Source organism: Manacus vitellinus, unplaced genomic scaffold (genome assembly GCF_001715985.3).
Source record: "Manacus vitellinus isolate BGI_N305 unplaced genomic scaffold, ASM171598v3 scaffold_8_pilon, whole genome shotgun sequence".
In the NCBI taxonomy this organism is placed as follows: domain Eukaryota; kingdom Metazoa; phylum Chordata; class Aves; order Passeriformes; family Pipridae; genus Manacus; species Manacus vitellinus.
Genome location: NW_021940864.1, coordinates 22282624 through 22303271, shown reverse-complemented (window position 1 = coordinate 22303271; position 20648 = coordinate 22282624). Strand labels below are relative to the sequence as shown.

The window sequence follows — 20648 nt, the reverse complement described above, 5'->3', positions numbered from 1 at the left end:
GCAGTAGAGGAGAATATGATTGCAAGGAGTTCAGATAGCTTTGATATATTTACACAGATGTACAGTAATACCTGACAATAAACACATCTGTCCAGCTTTTTAGAATTTTCATTGTATTCTGTTTCAGAACTTGCATGCAAAACAAACATTTCTCACAAATGTTAAAGTGATGGGAAAACATAAAATGCGTTTGTTCTGTCTTGAGCAACCAAAATCAGATGGAATTTAATTTTCAGGCTATCACTAATACTAAAATTTTACAAATTTTCGTTGCTGTAAATGTATATTTCTGTTACAACTTTAAAATATGGATTTAAATATTGTCTTAGGCTCAGAAACATTTGCTTTAGGAAAATGGTAAAATACAGGCCAAATCTGACATCCTGACATAAGTCCCCATGGCTTATCTCCTTTTTAAGTCTCTTTGCTCAGGATAGAACTTCCTAAGGGAAGAAGTTCAGAGGAGTAAAATATTGACTTGTTTTCTCTCAGTTCATCTTCCACCAGCTTCATATTTTTATTTTTTTCTTCAAATGCTCTTATCTTTTTCTCACCAGTGGAAACCATAATTCTGTGAGTAGCTTCTGAATACTGTTCTTCTGGCTTCCATTGGTTTCATTACAGGCTTTCTTTTTGCTAGTGTTACACTAAATTTATTGAATAATTCCACTAAGGAATGTAAAAACACAGGGTTGCTAAATTGGTGAGTATCTTTTTGGTGCCTAAACTACCGTTTTGCTTCTAAGTAATTTTATTTTTGATAGCACTTTGCCTTTAAAATGGTATTTAGATAAAATGATTGTTTCTAAAGTGATCATTTGCCTAGTATGATTATTTCTGTTGTGCTTTGTATTAAAAATGGCAGGTGGGTGGGGTTTTGGGGTTTTTTTGGGTCAAATTATGAATGATTCTCATGTGATTGAATGGTGTGTGCTGAGGCATTGTTCCCATACACCACCTGATCTCTATATCTCCTGTGTTGCAGTCAAAGCACAGTGGAACCCCCCCCATACCTTCCTGTTACCATCACTCCTCACCACCATTCTCCCTCAAAAAGTATCCAACAAACAATTTGGGTATTGCTCTGTTTACTGGTGGCCTGCTGTCTGGAGAGCCCTTGTAGCCCTCTTCGTAGGGGAAGGAGGAGAGGGAGCAGAGAGACTTAAAAATCACATCCCATTTCAGGATGAGGTGATTTAGTTCAACCCAAAATAGAAGTCTGTTTTAGAGCATCTTTTGATAATGTGGCATACATTTCCATTGCTGAACATGGCAAAAGTTGGTCATGCCTTGTAAAAACTGTATCCAACACTTAAGTTGGCAGGCATCCCTTCCTGGGATCATAATATGTGACAAAAAACGGTGATAACAATCTGGAAGAAATTCTGGGTTATTTTTTATTCAGAGGGAAGACATGGAAAGATCAAATTCTTTCCAGGCTGAACTAGTTCTTATTTAATGCTCTCTTATTTGGCTACATGGAACATTGGGCCAGGAACAGCTGAATCAATAATCAGTCTAGCAAGAGCTATCTTATTTTGCTTTGCTTTACTGCTCTCCAGTTCAATTAAATAGCAAATGTGAAGGTGGGCAAACAGTATTTAAAATGGAGTACAATTTGTTGATGTTTTGTCTATCACAGGTTGAGATATTCCAGTACAAACACTTGTAGGATTTTGTTGAGATTGTCGATAGTGGTTTTGTCGAGGTTTTCTTCTGTGTCCTCCATGGTATGCCATACTGCAGGAAAAGGGGATGGAATCAGATGTAGGACTGGAACTCCTATAAAAAGAAAAGTGAAATTTGGAGAAGAAATGTTGGAGAAGTTCTGTTAAGCCAACTGATATGTCGCCATTTAGCAATAGAGTCAGGTAACTACTTAATAAACTTGCTTTATAGGGTGTGTCACTGCAGCTTCCTTTTATCTTGTCTTATTTTGAAGCTTGGTGACTGCATCCTGTCATTAAATTGTGTGTTCCCTAAAACTGTCACCTTCCTTTCCTTTGAGTGCTTTTGCCTCCTTTTATTTTTAAGGCACCTGTAGTTACTTTGTTGGGGTTTTTGTTTGAGATTCCTTTCATTGTAGAACGTTTAGGAGCCACAGAAGGGCAGAGAAACGACTGCAGCTCCTCAAACTGAAAACTGATTACCATGACAAATGATTGAGCATTTTAGAAGCATTTTTTTTAGTTCTCTCCATAAATGGTAAAGTAGGGTCTCTTATTTTTGCTCTGTAAAATAGAACCACTGTTATCTTCAGATAAGGAACTTCCACTTGAAAGGATTATACCACTGTATACATTATATATATATTACATATATATATATATGCATCAAGCCACCTATACATACTGCAGCTTTTAGATAAAAGAGGAATTAAATCAGACTTCTGCTTCCTGATCACTTTTGGGAGAGGAACACTTTTTTTCTCCAGCCTTTTTCCTATTTTACTGCTTTTCCTCTAATTTTTTGACTGTGTACCCTTAAGGAATCCATTTTCCTCACTGGGTGTTGTGTTACTAGAAAAGATAAGGTGTAGTCATTGTCTTCCCCTATCAGCTTCTCCCATGTAGGATTTTTTATATCCCTGGACACACATAGGCCGACTGTGTTGGATTTGTTGGACCTGGACCCTGTCTTGATGTGAAAAATGAAAGATTTGTGGAGTTGGAGAGCCATTGAGCAGCAGACAGTAAGCACAACTCAGTGAAGAGAGCACTCACTTAGAAGTGGAGAGGTGTGGCTGCCCTTGTGCCTGCTTCCAGAGCTGTGTGCACATTTTATGTTATTCAGTAGTTAACAGAGCATAAGCAATGGTAAAATTAGGGGCTGGATATGAAGATACCTCCCTCCTTTCCTAGGGAGACACCCTCTTCACTGAACTTGTGTCATATTCCTTTCTAGTCAACCCTTCTCTAGCAATATGACTCTTGCAGTCCTTGCTGTACAGTAGAAAGCTTCAATCAGAAGAGTTTCACTAATCTACTACCCTTATTTGCCCCACCTTCGTTTTGAAGATGCTTTGCTGAGTGCTTAAACTAAGAAGGACATGAAATACACATTTCAAACTTGGACAAGTGCTTTAATTATTGACCTGTAGCTTGACAAGTGAGAAGCACTATGACAACTGCTTTCCCTTTCTTTGATCAAATCCCAAAGGAAAAGAATGAACACAGAGCCAGAGGCTATGACCCAGGTGTCTGCCAGAAGATGATGCTTAGATTGGGGATTACAGTTTCAGGTATCTGCCTAATTCCAGAAGGGATTTCAGGCATAGTGTGTCCTTTGGTATTTCTGTGGACTACTGTCTGCACTTTTCCCATCCTCAAGGTGACAGCTATGAAATCTCCATTCTTTTTAGGGAACGAGGATATCTAATTTGAAAATGTGGAGTTTTGCAGGAGTCTTAAGTCTTTAACTTTAAACACTGTCTTTAAACAAGTAGTGACGTTATTGTAACTTTGACAACAGATCTTTAAAAATTTTTGTAGTTTTTAGAGACATAACCTTAAGTGTTTCAGTGCTCCTAGAATAGTAACTAGCTGACTAGTGTGGTATGTAGTGATATCCCGCTGGATCAGGGTCACTTATCTTTGTAGGACACTACTGCTGACAGAAATTTCCATTCTCTCCATACCATTGAAGCTGTGTTCCCGCAAAGTTATGATGGGTGTGTTTGTTTATTGCTGCTTTTTTTTGGGTTTTTAAAGTTGTAAAGTTGGATTCAGAAGCCTCAAGTTGGGGCAAATAAGCTTGAAAAACAGGATCATATGCACTTGCTCATTCAGTAAATTGATGCGTTTCTTGCTGAACGTATACTTTAAAAGACAAGAACTTCTGGTACCTCTTAATAAAAATGGGATGTGGTCATCTTCAACCAAGCCTCGATGTAAAGTACTGTGGAAATACTGTCCTTCAACAAGGTGATTCTTCAACAGATTCATGTTGTGTAGCTTTTGCTCTGTAAAGCATAAGGACAGTGAGGCATGTTAGCACATTTGAATTGTTTTTCCTGTCACAATGAAGCTTTTTCCATCAAAGAAGAAAAAGGAGTTGGTGACTGTCTTTTGCGTTTGTTTAGTACTTAGAAGACCTCAAGACTGGTGCTATTACCATCATTTTACAGAAGTGAATACTAAAACACAGAAGTGAAGCAGTTCCCAAGAGTCACAGAGTGACAATCAGTAATGGACTCTGTTTTGTGGCTTCCAAGTGTCTGCGAGTCTTCCTCGGTTGTTTTATTAATTTAATTAAATATCAAAATCTTCATATAGGTTTAAGATAAAGGAAATTTAATGTTTACATTGGTAAATATTATTACTGTAAACCAGAAAATTTATCTAAAAATCTGATTTCCAGGACTTAATACACTTAGAAACTACCCACTACATTTTGAAATTCATCCAAAGCCCATATCCCTCTGCTTACCAATTGCTTGAAGCCTCTGAAACCATCGAGTAGTATTTGGAAAATAATTTGGAAAGACTGGGTTTGGTGCACCAATTAAATCCAGTAGTACAAGCAGGTCCTACAGAAGAAAGAATCTTTAATATAGAACTCTTTACTACAACACCACCAACAGCAATGAGCTTCTTGGTTCCTGTATAGGTCATGACCAGGTCTTTGCTAGCTCTGGCTAAACGTCTGGCTTTTCTACCATGGTGCCTGAGAAGAATTTATTAGCAGAACATTATTCCAAACTGGCACATTTTGCTGTCTTTCTAAGGAGGGAAAAAGTAGGCTATTTCTCTGTTCCTCCAGCTGAAGCAGGCTGCCTTGCTTTGTTTGCAGTTTGTGTGTTATATCCCTTTAAAAGAAAAACTATGGTAGGTGGGGAGAAAGAAGAGGAAATTGCTTCTTCCCCTGAGAACAACAAAGTCTGTCAAGGGAAAGCCATTTTATGAGTCACAAGAAGCAGTGACAGAAGTGCCTCAGCAGTGAGTAGGGAATGTAGAAGGGAACAGACAACCAGAACGTTAGTAGGAATCAAAGAGAACCAGAGATTGCTGTAACTTAGTACTGAGCTAGGGGAGATTTGTTCATAGGCCAATACTATGTGCTCTTTCCTTATCACTTTGAATAATCTTTCCTGAAGAAGGTGGGTATCCTAGTTTACATTCTAACACATTTGTGTATTTTGATTTTTCTATGACTGCTCCTTATACTTTCATGGGCAGGTCTAAGCAGATTCATCTGAACAGCTCTTGCCAACTCTGTATTTTATCATCTCTCATAAGCCTGCTTCTTCCTTTAACTTTGGTGGGTTCATGGTTTCTTGGGAATTTGGCCAATTACCTACAAATTAAATATTTTAAAAAATGCAATTTACTATTATTCATTAAGGATGTGAAAGCCACTTACTATGCCCTGCAGCTGGTTTGTAGTTGAACCAGGTGGATGTGGAGTAGATACCATTTTTTGAGCTAAGTGTTTAGATCCATAGAGGGAATCGGAAGGGGACCACCGGACAAAGGCTTCTTCACCATCAAAAAAAATGAGCTGAAGTGAAAGGTCTGGTCTTGAAGTTGAGCTGGTCTGTTGGAGGAAGTTAGAAGTAAAATAATTGGCCAGAACATTAAATAAAGGACAAACACTGTAGCCATATAAGCAACATAAGCAACATAAGCAACAGTAAGGGTATATTTTCAAGGTCCCTGATGCAAACCTTCCTTTGGCTGTTAAACACATTATGGTGTAATAATGGTAGCGATTTATGTAGCATGGTGACAGATTCTGCAGTCTCGTATCATTTTGGTTCTGGTTAAAAATTTCATTTCTGACTTTAGCAGACAGGAGCCAAGTGTTGAGACAGGTCTGCAAAACTAGGTCGCAGAAACAGTATCTCAAATAAGGAGGAGACATGTCAGTAACAACACCGGATGCAGTGCTGATATTATTACTTGATTGTGCCACAAGGATTAATATAATTGCTACAGCTGTGCATCAGTGGAGGAGAATTATGTATTTGTGGAGTTGGTGGTTCTTTGAGGGACAAAGAGCCATTTTTCATTCATGAAAAGAATGACTATTTCTTTTTTTTCAGGGGAACTTGTAATCACTGAGGCAACTTTACCCTAAAACCAAAGCAGAGAGAGTGGAGTAGATATGCCCTTCTATTTCAACAACTGAAAATATCACAGCACTAAAAACTGAGGATATATATGATAAGGTCACAAAAGAGATATCTCTGTGAAATTTCTTTCCCATGTCCCCTTCTCTCTCTGTCTGCTATATGAAGCCTTGTTTGAACTGTAAGCATTTCCTACTAATCTACAACATGGCTAAACCCAGTCAGGTTCCACTAAATGAACAGTTTTGGGAACTGTAGTCTTCGCAGTTGCTATAAATATTTTAACCCCTCTGAATTAACACTACTTCAAGTGAAATTGCATGATGTGGTTAAAAAGGTGGAGTCACTGGCAGCAGTCATGTCCTGTATGGGCTACAACTCCCAACTGGCTGGAGCTGATCCAATATAAACAGTAGTGGAAAACTCCTCTAAAATGTCGCTCACACAGGCAAGATTATATTGATTATGCTTACAGTGATATATTGATTACTGGCAGTGGTTTGCTGCCCTTTGTCCTTTGCACAGGACAGAGGTCTTTCGACAGCAGTCATTTTGCATTACGTTCTGGAGGAAACTTTATCGATGCCATTTGAGTTTTAGAAAGCAGTATTTGTGTTAGTATTGCTGTTTAACACATTTTAATAATAGAGAGATGTCTTTGCCTATTAATATTAAACTTACTGTATATAACTGGAGAAACATCAAACTAAAAATCACAGCTTCAAATCAAAGTATAAATAGATGTAGATGAAAACGTAACAAAGTCTGTTGTGCTACCATGAGTAGAGCAAAAAGGTCATAGCTAATGTATTAAGCAGATGGATCCTAAAGTATATTTTTAACAGACTGTACAAATGGTAGCCTGTGCAAAGTAATTAATTGCCCTTTTGTCAAATGCTGTCATCTTACATTAAATACATAAAACAATTTTCATTGTAACGTGATGCATTACTAGTGAAAAATGCCAGTCTTGAAAGTCAGTGTGCAAGTTGTTCTATAAATAAGCATCAGGCAAATTTATTCTAAATGAAGCTTCCAAATGAAAGCATATGTATTACAGGAGTGTTTTGTTTTGTGATTAAAAATATTGGCATATTCCTAATCTTCTCATTCTTACATATTTGCATGTCAGAAGGCATCAAATCAGTTTCTGGAAACTATCGTTGACAAGTAATTGTAATACCTGAGCTGAGTGTATTCCTGACACTCTGTAAAGTGTTCCTCACATGTGAGAGACCTTTTCCTGTGAAAAATCTGTAAGTGTATGAAAATTATTTTTTGTAAATAGTGAATACTGAACCAGTAGGTGGCACTCCTGAATCTGTAATCCTACAGATTTGTAATCCTACAAGCTTTTAGAGTTTGTGGGCTCAACAGATTTTTATGCCTAGCAATTGCAGCACTCTGAAGCAGATTTTCATAGCATAGGTAACAACAGACTGATAACATTATACTTGTTTCATAAATAAACTATTCAAATTGTGATACAGGAAGAAAAGCTTAAAATCCTTATGGGATGGAGGGACATAAGTGTCACTCTCATGCACAGCAATTAGTTCATCTGTGTCCCAAAGCAGAATACAACTGAGAAATTTTAAAAATGCAAGATTTGGAATGCAACAAAACTTTGTCAGTGACCCTAGATGTTACTGGATACAACAGGAACTTCTGAGTAGGGTTCTGTGCGTTTTAGCTTGAAAGTAGTAAGTCTATGAAGCATGTATTATTGATGTAAAATCTGTTATTTTTATATAGTATATGTTTATTATATGTACAGATCTCTGTTCTTCTTGAAGTCAATGGGAGTTTTATCACAGGCACAACAATTGGAGAAGCAGGCATGCAGGCCGCGGAAAGAATGTGGAAGTGCCCTAAGTCCTACTGCTGTTGCAAAAGCAAATGCAGAAGAAACAAGTACACTACCTTGATTAACTGAAGCTTGTTATCCAGAGCACGTGCCAACTCCAATATCATAGCACAGGGCACGGCTGAATCAGTTGCTCCTACAAACACTCTCTCCTGCCATTGTTGTCCAAAGAATTTTGAGTCGTAGTGGCAAGCAAGTACTAGATGGCGTTTTGCAGAGGGGTCAAGAGTGCTGATAATATTTGAAAATGTTTGATATCCATATGGTGTGTATCTCTGAAATGTATCTTCTTCAATTTCCCAACCAGCCTTTAATCTTTGAAGACGGTGCTTGATATGCTGCAATTATAAAAAATAATCAGATCAATATTGCTTGCTTCAGAAAGATGTTGCAGACAAATTGTCATTACCTAATTGATAGTGACCCTTAAGCTTATTTCTGTAAGTTCATTATATTTTTAAAGGATAAATTTTATAGCAAAAAATGTAATGTCACTATATAAAATAAGTGACAGCTTTGCTACCTTAGCCTTTGACTAGCTCATTTGCTTTTCATCTCTCTCTTTTGACTCCTGTCTTCGGAGCCTGAAGGTGTTTTGAATTATGGCCCATTAATATGACACATTAAGATCTTGATCTCTGAAGTTTCCAGGCCAGTGTTTTTTTCATGCGTAACTAGAGCAGATTTAATGTTTACCTCTTCAAATCTAAACTCATTTGTGCCCTTAAAACTCAGAATTGGCTGCAGAGACCTTGGTGTGGCTATTTTGACAATTACCACACAGAGATGCCACGGCATAATAATAACAAAATGCTCTTTGGTTTGGTTGGTTGCTGTGAGGTGGTGGGGGTTTTTTAGCTTCTATGAGCAATCTGCCTTTCAAGTGACCTAAGTTGTTTAAAAGGCTATAAGAGATGATTCCTTTAAATTAAAGAAAGAATTAAACGTTTCAGAACAACATTTTAAAAATCAAATTCTCTAAGTGTAGCTCATGTAAAGATAAGAATTAAGACAGTAAATCTGTAAAAGAGATAATTTATTTTAGTTATCTTCCTACTAAAGACAATACCTCTAACAACCCCAGTTGTACTTCATGCAGAGTTCTGGCTAACTCTTATTAAGAGGGACATCTCTGTTTCTCTGTTGAGCAACTTATTTTTATGGGTCCCTAGAGTGCTTCTTCAAGGCAGATTCCTCTTTCTTTAAGTAAACATTAGGAAAAGCCTCTAAGGGGAAAATAAACTTTGAAGACTTGTTCTGCTCTTAGTGAACTCAGTGGGAATATTGCTGTGTATTTTAGTGCTAGAACAAACTTCCATTTTGTTTGTGGTCACCCACTGAAAGCTTTTATGGCATTGTATGGTCTATCAGCTATCAGTAGGCAGAGCAAAGGATGTCTGTTATGGATTAACGGGAATATATAAGCGTGGATGGAGTTTCCAGTGTGCAGCAGCCATGGTTGGCACTAGCCTTTTCCCCTAAAGGAGTCTGATGCTTTTTCTGTGTCTCAACAAAGAAGTGTCATCCATTTCAAACTCCATTGTGCTTCGACAATGGGAGACTCTTCTTTTTTTCCTTTGATGGGGGTCAAATTTAATACATGCTGTTACCTTCTAACAGGATGATTCTATTTTGAATGTGATTCGTGGTTTTCTAGCCCAGGCTCAGCTATTTTTTTGTTTTTCTTCCTTTTCCCCTTTTGATTTGGCTGCCTTCCAGAGTATCACTAAAGAAACCACGAAACTAAATCTATAGAGATATGTGCCCTCACACACACACACAAAACATAAAAAGGCTGCATTTTTGCAGTCTACCAATTGCAGAGTGGCAAATAAATTTATGGTAGTTAGAGCTGTCTTAGAGCTGTTGAGTCACTGCGTAAAGGGTGGATGAAGGCTAGTGAGATGTTGTGAATGCCTTCTAGCAAACTCAGCTGTACCATTGTTTGTCTCCTGCTTGGTTAATGCAATCCAGAGCCAGCATGGCACACTGTCCTGAAGATGCCCATGCTGTGAGCACAGAGCAGAGGTGCTGACCGGGCAGCAACCCAATTGTGTGGCAACTCCTTGTGGCTCAAAGACAGTGTGCTGGAGCCTTTACTGGCTTGGGGTCAGCTGCAATCTGGGCATATTAGCCCAGGATTAGCACACTGCTGTGCTTGGGCCAGTGGAGTGAGCATGGTATGTGGACCAATGCTGCACTTTGTTGTGCTGGCCATTTCATCTGCCTGCCCGTTTGGGCCCCTCTGATCCCTTTTTTTGTTGATACATCCATCTGAAGGAACACTTCAGAGGACTGTAACAGCACAGGACCCCTCTGGAAAAAGGTGTGTGTATGTATGTATTTTATCCTCATGCATGGTCTCAGAGGATTTAAACCAGTGACCAAAAACTTGCTCATGTGAGGGAAAGGGCAATGGTTGTGTTGTACTTTGGATACCAAACCTGAGGCAAACTTTTTAATTAAAAAAAAAGTAAAATTTTTCGTCATGCTATGCAGCCCTGGGAAATAATGTCAGCTAAAGTGCAAGCTGTGTCATGTAGGCTCTATGCAGTCTAGACTTGAACAATGATAGAGTTCATCCTACTGAATGAAAGGAATGTGACTGTCCCTTTAGTGGTCACCAAAGGCATTACCAGAATATAAATACTAGATGTTCTTAGAGGTTTTCAGGAAGTGTTGTCTTACCTGTCGTACGAAATAATTTCCCGGTGATCCTGGGTATCTTTCTATCAGGATAGGGCGCAAATCGTTCTGCCACATTTCAGAAATATCTGTGTTTGCCACAACTTTTTGAATAGCATCAGAACCTAAAATTCTTGGTTGGTGAGAATACTGTAGAAGGCAGAGAAAAGGAAGACTGCTATAACTATTACTAGACCTTTTTAGTCATAGTTTTCTTCAAAATTACAGTAAATATGATATATTGTGCTAGTTTGATTTACTCACAACAAAAAGTAATTTTAAAAAGTTATCACTCTGAAATCATTTGCTCTGTATCTTTTATTTCCAGGCAAAATATACTAATATTAAAAATATGTGAGTTCTACATACTAGCTAGCTGTAAAACCTCAACCCATGAATGGGTTCTCTGTTTCCTAATATCTTAATTCTACATACATACAGTCATGTCTGCAACCATGCCACCTTCAGCTGAAGTTTCTACTGAGACAAACACCAGAAGCTTTGTTTCTAGTGGTAATAATGTTTAGCTTTATGCTGTGTCTATGTTATGAGGTGCAGTGCTGCAAAGAAATGCATAAGGTAGCTCATTCTCAGAGAGAGTGAAGCTGTGTCATTGTGGCCTCTGCCCACAGCAGTGGTATGAGTGTGACTACACAGCAAGGCGTGGCACATTTGGGGCTGTATGTCAGCTTGGTGACACATGGGTTAACCTCAGAACTGATGGCTTGTCTCCTGTGACAACCATTAGCATGTTAGCTACCTCCCACAGGACTGCCTTTCTGTTGGCCAAGCACAGAACTTCAGGGCTATTTCAGGTGACCTGGAGTGCTGGAGGCATCCTCATGGGGCTCCCAAGTGCACGTCTTGCATGTCAACAGCCTGTGCTGTTCTGGAGTGGTAGGTGAATGCCAGATGGGATCCCCAAGGATATCTCAAATGCCCCTTTGGACACCTGGTTTGAACCTATCTGACCTCTAGCAGTTGTCTCCTCAGGAACTTCCTGAACCACTCCTGTTTTTATAGATTCCTATTTCAGGCACTATCATATCCTTATTTATATCGTAGGGTCTTCCCTCTACTCCTGTCTTTCTCCTAATGAAAAATCCTGCTCTGTTTATTTGTTCTTTGATCAGAACTGCCTTAAGTGATTGATCACACTTGCTATCCTTCAGTGTACCCTGTCTACCTCATCCTTTTTGAGATGAGTAAGGGGAGAGAAACTGGAACATGAGCACACCATAGTTTAAACTGTAGGATAATGGTATTTTCTATTTTACTCTTTTTCTTTCTTCAAACTGCTTAACAGCTGACTTGCTTTTGGGGTGTTGCTGCATCAAACTGGCATTTTCATAGATATCTGTAGTCTAATGCCATCACTGTATGTGTTAGCAAAAAATAATCATTCCCTCTCCTTTTCCACTCACTCATGCGTCATTTCACACGTGTCTGAAATACCAACTAAAACTCATGACCTGGCAAGAAAGTATACTGACCTTGACAGTCAGGTATAATGACTTGTTATTTTTTTACCCTGAATGATGAATATTGTTAAAAATGGGGTTTATCTCACTATTTGACTTCTTTTCTACTTCATTTGTGTGTGTACTGAGCAGAGCAGGTACAAGCACAAGTGTTTTCTCGACTTTACTGTAAAGATTTAATTCTGCCTTTCTCTCGTTTCCTAGTTGTTTATCTACATGTAGACCTTTCCTCTAATTCCATTTAAGTTTAGTGAAATTAAACAGAGGGATGATGCAAAGACACCAAATCTTACTGTGCCAATTTTAATACAGCATTTAAAGCTGAATTTTAAGACTGTAAGGACACCAAATTTTAGGATGTGCAGTTAATATTCTTAATGCTAGGAAATTTAGACATGGGTTAAAGAAAAATTGCATTTTGTCTGATATAAAGAAGAACTTTTAAAAGTTCGGAAATTGTACTGTGGAAGTTGTAAAACTGTCTCTTGAAAGACTAGAAGTAATACAGTGGATTTAGACCAGTGTAGAAGAAGCACAGACAAGAGAAGATGTTGTCAGGGAGTTGTTCTGTTTAGGAGGAGCAGGGTATAAGGGGAGAGAGAAAAGCTAAAGCTGTGTGCTTCAGAAGAGTGTAGGAAGACAATTTAAGGAAGTTCAGAAAATATGTCTACAGCTGAACAAGTGAAGGGTTCAATTGGAATGAGGAATCATCTTGCTTCCAACTGTAGAGCACGCCTGGTAATTGGGGTAATTGAATCACTTTGCAAAGAAATTTTTAAAGTACAAATGCATGAAAATACTTCGGGAGGGAGGAATCAAATTCCATTTCTAATAAGGGAGATAGCTTCAAATTTGGGAAGTGAAAGTAATTGCAAACGTGGTTATGAAATAAGCAAAATAAGATCTGTAGGTGACTCATTCTTTACAGTGTTGCCACAACAGGGAGGCAGAACAATGTATTTATGACAGGGTTGTCACTAAACCTGTTGTACTAAGCTGCATAAAACTGCAAGACTTCAAGTTCTACAAGTAGCCCATGCTCACCTGTAGGATTTTGAACTTCTGGCTCACATTCCATCAGGGATGAAGAACTAAAGTTGTCAAGGGACAACAAGTTGATGAGAAAGAGGAAGTGGTTCTTGCTTAGTGTGTGCACAGGCAGAGGCGATCAGATGCAGTGGTTCTGCGGTTAGATGGTACTGCTGACAGCACTGGGGAGTAGAGTGACTAGTGGGAGTGGAATGAGCTAAAGAGTGAATTGGTGGGACTCAAGGGGGCTGAGAAAAGGAGCACTGGGGCTACGATCATGTTCATTGACTAGTATGACTAAAGAATTAGCCTCACATATTCTTACATATATATGTACATATACATGTATTATGCATAATATAGATGTATTATGTTACAGATATGTAGTCAATACATGAGCTATACATGTATATATAATAAGATATAATTAACAGAACAGAATGACAAAGTATCTCATAAACAAACAACCCAACACTAACTTGAATGGGGAGTGAATAAAATCAAGGAGAAAGGGAATGACTAAGGGGAAGTATGAGGGAAGCTTCATTTTGCCAGTTTGTCCTGGACTCTGATCTATTGGTGAAGAGAATGGTGCACTAGATTAGTGGAGTTCAGTTGCTTCTGACTGAACTTTGAGTTCAGCTCTTCTACAAACACCTGGGGATGGGCCCTAGACAAAGATTTTCTGTTTGGAAATTCCTGAAACTTTTAATCGAATGTGATTTGTGGTTGTATGCTCTCCTATGTTTCATGTGGTTTAGTTCTTCACAAAGAAACTATGTTAGTGTTTCATAATGGACCATTGAGTTGTTACACAGAGAAATCTGTGGTTTAAGGCTTACTACTGTTTAATTAAACCTTGAGAGTGCTTTTTTCACTGGTTCACATACCATGAATTAGAAACAATATAATATGGGTCTGCAACATATTAGAGTATTATATCCTTTCAAAACAATTTTGTAGTGGATCTCGGTACCATTCCTCCTTGTTTTTCCTAGATACATGTGCATCACTGCTGGAGGAGCTATTCTTAAACTAAGACACTATCTATCCTCTGACTTACTATAATCACAATGAATATTGGAGTACAATAGAATGTTACATGGAACATGATTCCAGATTTTGATCCGTCTTGTCCTCTTTGGGCTTCCCTTAATGTCACAAACTGCCTCTGACAAAGCACATCGCTCTCGCTGCCCGGTCTCACCGAGACGTCAAACGTGTGAAGGCGGCTTGTTCTCTGCAGTCACCAAGCCCGGGGTACGAGGAAAGCCGTGTCACCCACCCTCACCTGCGGGCCGGCCCCTTGGCTCCCGCGCCAAGGGCGACCCCCAACCCGAATTCACGCTGGCGCCTAGGGCAGGAGGGCATGAGGCTGTACCCCCGCCCAGCCGCTGAGCCCTGCCCGCCGGGAAGGTGCTCCCCACCTCCACCAAGCGAGGCAAGAAGCGCCCGGGAAACGCAAACGCGACCCACCTTCTCCAGGGTCCACTGTGCTCCGGCGTCCCTCCCGAGCACCAGGTGCAGGCAGGCGGCGAGGCACAGCGCCCCGGGCAGCCGGGGAGCGCCCCCCGAGACCCCCGCCATCCCTTCCTCTCCGAGTGCCGGGGGTGGAAAGGGTAGAGCCGGCGCTGTGCCGGCGGAGGTGGAGGCGGAGGAGGGACGGAGGGAGGGACGGAGAGCTGCTGCTGCAGGAGCGCGCTGTCTGATGGAGCCGCAGCCCTGCCAGCCTCTCCCAGCCCGTGTGCCCTCCGAAATGAGCCCCGTCCCCGGCAGCACGTCAGCAGTGCCGCGGGCCCGCTCCCCTCCTCCCGCCGCGCTCTGAGGGGCGGCGCGCAGGGACTCATGATTCCCGCTGTGGGAAAAGCCGGAGCCTGCGGCTTTCCCCTGAAAGCTGGTTTTGTGTTCCGAGGGGCGGCTCTGGGATGGGCTGGGGGTCGGGGGCCCCGCGTGATCTCAGCGCGTTCGGGCAGCGGTGGGAGCTGCGGGCGCTGGAATGAGGGAGGGCTCTGCTGCGCTGCTCGGGCTCCTGCTGGGAACGGGCCGGGATCAGCGCTCATGGCTGATGGCCAGCTCGGAACGGATATTCGTGAAGGGTCTGACAGGGCAAAGACCTACAGAACTGCAAAGGGGTTTAATTTATTAGTTTATAAGCTCTTCTTAATATCCTTTTTAGGCCTAAACCAACAATACTTGCTAGAATAAAAATCCATTCTTCAGGCATTTTAAATTCTGTAATTATACTATCAACTACCAATGAAGCAAAATCTGTGGTGAGGTGGTATTTTGCAGTAGACCAATTAAAATTATTAAACCAAAGATACAAGTTTCTGAGCTCGTGATCCCTTCTTTACGTCATTTGACATCACCGTTCTTGCTCTACGATGTCGCAGAAAACATCTCACTATTCTGCATCAAAGATACTCCTTTTAAAGTCTCCAGTTTTTACATGTTTCTTAAAGCTCAGGCTCAATGCCAAAACAAGAGAAAAAAAAAGATGAAAGAAAGGAAAGAGGGAGGGAGCAGGAGTAATCATATTGCTGCTCTCCAGCCTAATACTGGAAAGTTAAATCCTGGAAACTACAGCTTTGCAAGTATTCAGAGTGTCTACAAGGGTAATATTAGAGAAATAGGCCAATTTGTGATTTGCAGATTGTTGACCCAGTTTTCACAGATTTCCTAGAAAAGCTGAAGGATCTGCTGCCCAGCATACAGATAACATCTCTGGTGGTGATAGCTTTACTACAGGATCAGCATCCTTCTGGCTGATACTCAGAATGTTGCTGTATCCAAATTTTTCATATATGGGAAAACGAAGAGTTAATTTAAATCGGTGCCTTTTTCTTTCTTTTCAGTCACAAAAATCCACTCATTGCTTCATTAGGAAATTGTTCTAAATGCAAAGCCAAGTCACTGGTCAATAGGGAGAAATGGGCAGTCATTTGATTACCAAGAAAAATCAGCACAGTTTACAGATTTTTTGCAAAAGCTCTGGCATGTCAGCAGAGATCAAGTCACAGGAAATTAGTCTAAATCCAACTACCAAGATGACAGTGATCCCAACAGGACTACATGAAGAACAAAAATCTGTTGCCCCTCCATGAGACTTCCTGTGGTTGACTGTACAATCCAGATGCTGGGCAAAACTTTTGGCTGATTTGCCAGAGTTATCATTTAGCAGAAAAAAAAAAATAAATACAATAGCAATAGCAGAATTCTGACAAGAATATAAGCTTGAGTCAGGACTTAGCTAACACTGTTTTTCCTGAAGGGATTGTGGTTGCACCGAGGGCTACAGTTCTTTGATGGATTACAAACTTGGCAAGTGTAAAGTCAGATTTAGGTAGTGTTAATATCACCTACATGGGAAACACATATAAAAGTGTAAGTGCTGGGCCAGATGCATAGGGAGATTGATTGGGATTTTTTTAAAGGTGTTACTTTTAAAATTTGGAGTGGAGATGTTGCCTCCCTCCTCCCCATAACTACCCCAGAAAGTTCTTTGCCTAATGGTATAAAGAAGACTGAGGGAAAAAAAATCCATTAAAATGTAACAGAAATTGGAACGATTCACAGCTGGAAATAGAATTATGTAACTATTTAAAAAATAATACACAAAGTTTAAAAAAATCAAAGTTGATGGACATTTTGTTTTTTTTCCAGGGATTTATAAGGGAAAAATGTTGTTTAGTCCTATTCCATACCACCTTATTGAAAAGGTGTCAACAGATTGCTAAGTGGTCATCTGTTCCATTTTATACACTTAAAATAGTTGGTTTATTACCCCGGAAAATCAAATAAAGGTAATCAGATATCTAGAGGGGGAAAAAAAGGAAGAGAGTTTATTTGAAGAAAAGCATACACAATCTGTGACAGAATAATGTGTACACTGTCTCTTCCTGTGCCGCAGTTGGTGGGACAGTGCCATCTACTGAAGTCCCGACAGACAGACGGTAGAGGCAGTGCTGTCAAAAGCTTTTCCTTCTGCTGACTCTCCAACATATCAGAGGCCAAACCACCTCTTGGAAGCTGAGGCCATGTGCTCCGTCATTACCTTGGCTATTAACTCTAGAGAAATGTGCTGCCAAATGCCGCAGATTTAATGCTCACCAGTTTTCTCCAGAAGGGGAACTCTTGCACCTTCCACCATTGCAAATGCGGTTGTGATGCTCAGCTTTTTCAACTGGCAGACCCATGGCAGGGAGAGCAGAGTGAGTGTGGTTTGTTTAGGTGGTTTGGTTGTTTGTTTGTCTTGAATCCACCTAATACAAGGTAATTTTGAGGCCAGGTTGGATGGAGCTCTGAGCAGCCTGGTCTAGTGGGAGGCGTCCCTGCCCATGGCAGAGAGGTTGGAACTAGTCGATCTTTAAGGTCCTTTCCAACCCAAACCATTCTATGATCCTGTGATTTTGTGCCTGAGCTATGGCTGATTTGCCAACAGTGGTAATCCAGCAGTTAGAATATACAGGCTGAGATTTCCAGTGTTTGGCAGCCTGAGCTACTGCAGGCTCAGAAGTCCATAGGCAGCTCTTACAGCCCAGAGGGAAAGTGTGGTGGGGCTGATGTTCACAGAGAAGCACAGGGGCCTGCAGGTGCCCAGTGCTCACCTGCAACCTGTGGGTTTGAGCTGCTGTTCATCCTGGTTAACTCCTCCACCACCGATCTCTATAGGGTTTGGAACAGACTTTATCAGGCTGTGGAAGCACTGCACTTGGTGACTCAGGTTTAAGAGATTCTGTTTCTATGGGCTGATGTTTTCACAGATGAAGTTTTAATTAGTGAAATGTGCGGGTTAAATGTAAACATTTATTTAGGCAAATAACTTTATTTCACAGTTGGTACGGTAGAATTATATATATATGATATGAATGAAGCTACTCATCTGGCAGATGCAAGGATCTGTGAGATCATTCCTTAAGCTGGTGGGGGTAAGTGAATTCCAAAAAGCCAATTACATATAATTTATAATATAAGTATGTATTTTGTTTTCAAAATATATGTTTATACCAAGGTAAATTTTGATCCCATGCTTTTTTAAGTCTATACTAAACTTTTCACTGGTTAGTTGGAGTTGGATTTTGGGACAAAGTTCAACTAAGGGCTCAAACCAAGACGATGAGGTAATTCAGAGACATATCCACATTTCAGGATTTTATCCAAACCAAACCTGAACTCCTACTCTTTTGGGGGAAGGGGAAGAAATGAGACAATGACCTGAAAAAAAAAAAAAAGAAAAAGAAAAGCATTTTTATATTTTGTCCACAGAGATACTACTTCCTCTTTTCTCTTTTTGCAAGCATTTATTGCAGATCTTGCAAATCCTGAATGGGTGCATTTGCTATGCAGCATCAGTGTCAAAAGCAGTGTAAAAATAATGGCAGCATGTGCTTATGGAATTTCACAGACAAATGCACCACTCAAGTCTTCCAAGACATTGCTTTTTTTTTTAACCCAGTTAGATGACATGAAAATAAAACATCAGATAGGTGAATAGAAATGAATATATTATGTATCCATTTTCAGATACCAATTATCCAAATGCTAGTGGTATTATTTTCTAACTGGAAAAACATAATGCATTTTTAGAGTTATAAAACAGTTGTTCCAAATGCAGTTTGTCTATGTAGACCTTGTGGTCCATACAGAATGAAAAACAGTTTTTGTTTATAAAAGCAAATAAATACAATAAAAGTTACCCTTGTTTCCTGCTATCTTGTAGATGCGAGAGAGAGTGATTTCTAAAGGGCAGCTGGCTTCAGCAGGGAAAGCTGAGCTGTGAAAACAAGCTAACCATCTGAGGGAATGATGTGGACTCAGAAAAAAAAGAAACGTTGATGAAATCCACAGGAAATCACTGATTATGGTAGTCATAAAAATAACAAAACAGAATGCTCGCCCTGTCAATTACTGCAGACAAGGCTAATGATGTCATGGTGCTGCTACACAGTCACACAAAGTCAGCTGTGCATATGGACAGATGTGTGTGCTGCTCTATACATAGGTGCTGAATGCAGGGCTGCTTTCGGATGTGTTTTACACAGAGATCTTTACAAACAGAACAGGTTTTGGATGCTCCAGGAATATTTGTAGAAAGTAACATTGGACAAATACTTACAGAAGTTTGGTTTATTTTGGCTGATATTTTCTTGTGTTCTGTAATAAATTGATTTTAACTAATCCATCTTCTGATTTATGAAAAAGCAGATATTATGGCTTAGGGCAGCAAATTAAATGGCACCAACCCTATTGGATGGTAGAAAGCTGAGCTTCTTTACAAAGAAGTATAATCGTTGCCCAGTGACTGTGCTAATTCCTAATATCCATCTGGTATTGTCCATAAACAGCTATTTTTAGGGCTGTTACTCAGAATGTGAGAAGCTTGCTGCACTTTAAGTGCGCTAGAGTATGTGTTGTGCTAAACATCAAAAATCATGTTTATGGAGGCAAGCTTTATGTTTACAGTGGTGGCGTGTGGGAGTCCCACTTCAGAGGAAAAAGGAAACGAAGATTGCTCAGTTATCTGGTGCAGAGCTTTGGCAAGAACATCCTCTATTCATGGAATAGCCTTCATTAAGAAGTCCCAGGGTGGTTTTTGGCATTCAAAACCAGTAAAAAGCAGAATCAACCATTAACTGCTACAGTTTCAGTTTAAAGTACTTCCAGATTTTGACAAGAAGCTGCATGCTAATTATTTATCTAATGAACTGGCTCCAATCAGAGTGCAGACCTGGTTACGCTCCATATCAGCTGCACTGTGTAAAGATCTGATGCAAAACAGGGTGAAGTAAAGCGGAAAGACTCCCTTCAGTTTCAGCGGGTTTTAGGCCAGGCCTCAGGAGTGTAAGATGAAGGAAATGAGACCGTATGTAACGTATGTAACAAACAGCGCTATGAATGACAAGGCACTAATCTGCTTCTCCATCTGTTTCTCTCCGAGCTGAGCATTGGAAGCCTTTGAATTTCTGCCTTTTCCAAGTGTTTTTGGTCTGGTATATAATTTAAACTTCAGCAACTTCCTATGGTAGTGGATATCATTTTAAGATTTGTGCACCGAAATTGAATCCAAATTCAAGAAGGAAGATTATGGGTTGTCTCTTCACAGGGAGCTTTTGGACTGGAGGGAGGTTACAGATGCAGTTTTGCCTTGTGACCAGTTTTATTTGGTACTTTTGCTCGTTGTGTTTGCTAAGTATCTTGCGTGCAGAGATTTGGTGCTGATGCAAGAGTGGCATCATTAACGCAGAGCAGGAAGACAGGAATTGGGTGTATCAGAGTATTAGAAGGGGGGACTGAAACGTACTAGCAGACGGTGACAGTTACGTCCGAAAGGGCCTGGAGAACTGAGATCTTGCTGAGCCACACGCACGTCCGTAGGGGCTACCGGGAGGCGGCGGGGACGCTGAAAGCCCTTCCCAGCTCCCAGGTCAGCGCGGCCACGGAAAAGACCAGCGCGATGCTGTGACACACTAGGTCAAGTATTTCCTGTGCAGCGATGGAGGGCCTGCCCGCGGCCCTG

General features: G+C 40.3%; 1 protein-coding gene across 1 annotated transcript; it reads right to left on the bottom strand.

Moving 5' to 3' along the window:
- Positions 1–1377: 1377 nt before the first annotated feature.
- QPCT (glutaminyl-peptide cyclotransferase) lies at positions 1378–14726 on the bottom strand. Its single transcript, XM_018085246.3, has 7 exons — positions 14609–14726; positions 10626–10772; positions 7994–8275; positions 5362–5535; positions 4429–4528; positions 3845–3961; positions 1378–1782 (listed from the first exon to the last, which is right to left on the bottom strand). The coding sequence occupies exons 1-7, from the start codon at positions 14717–14719 to the stop codon at positions 1637–1639; spliced, it is 1077 nt and encodes a 358-aa protein (XP_017940735.1). The 5' UTR covers positions 14720–14726; the 3' UTR covers positions 1378–1636.
- Between the last annotated feature and the right edge of the window lie 5922 nt (positions 14727–20648).

Excerpts from the sequence above, each read along its gene's own strand:
- QPCT (XM_018085246.3), bottom strand. The coding sequence starts at position 14,719 with ATGGCGGGGGTCTCGGGGGGCGCTCCCCGGCTGCCCGGGGCGCTGTGC. Across the intron at positions 5,536-7,993 it reads ACAAGCTTCAGTTAATCAAG|ACCAGCTCAACTTCAAGACC; the intron begins GTAGTGTACTTG and ends TTCCTCCAACAG. Across the intron at positions 3,962-4,428 it reads TCAGAGGCTTCAAGCAATTG|AGCAAAAGCTACACAACATG; the intron begins GTAAGCAGAGGG and ends TATGCTTTACAG.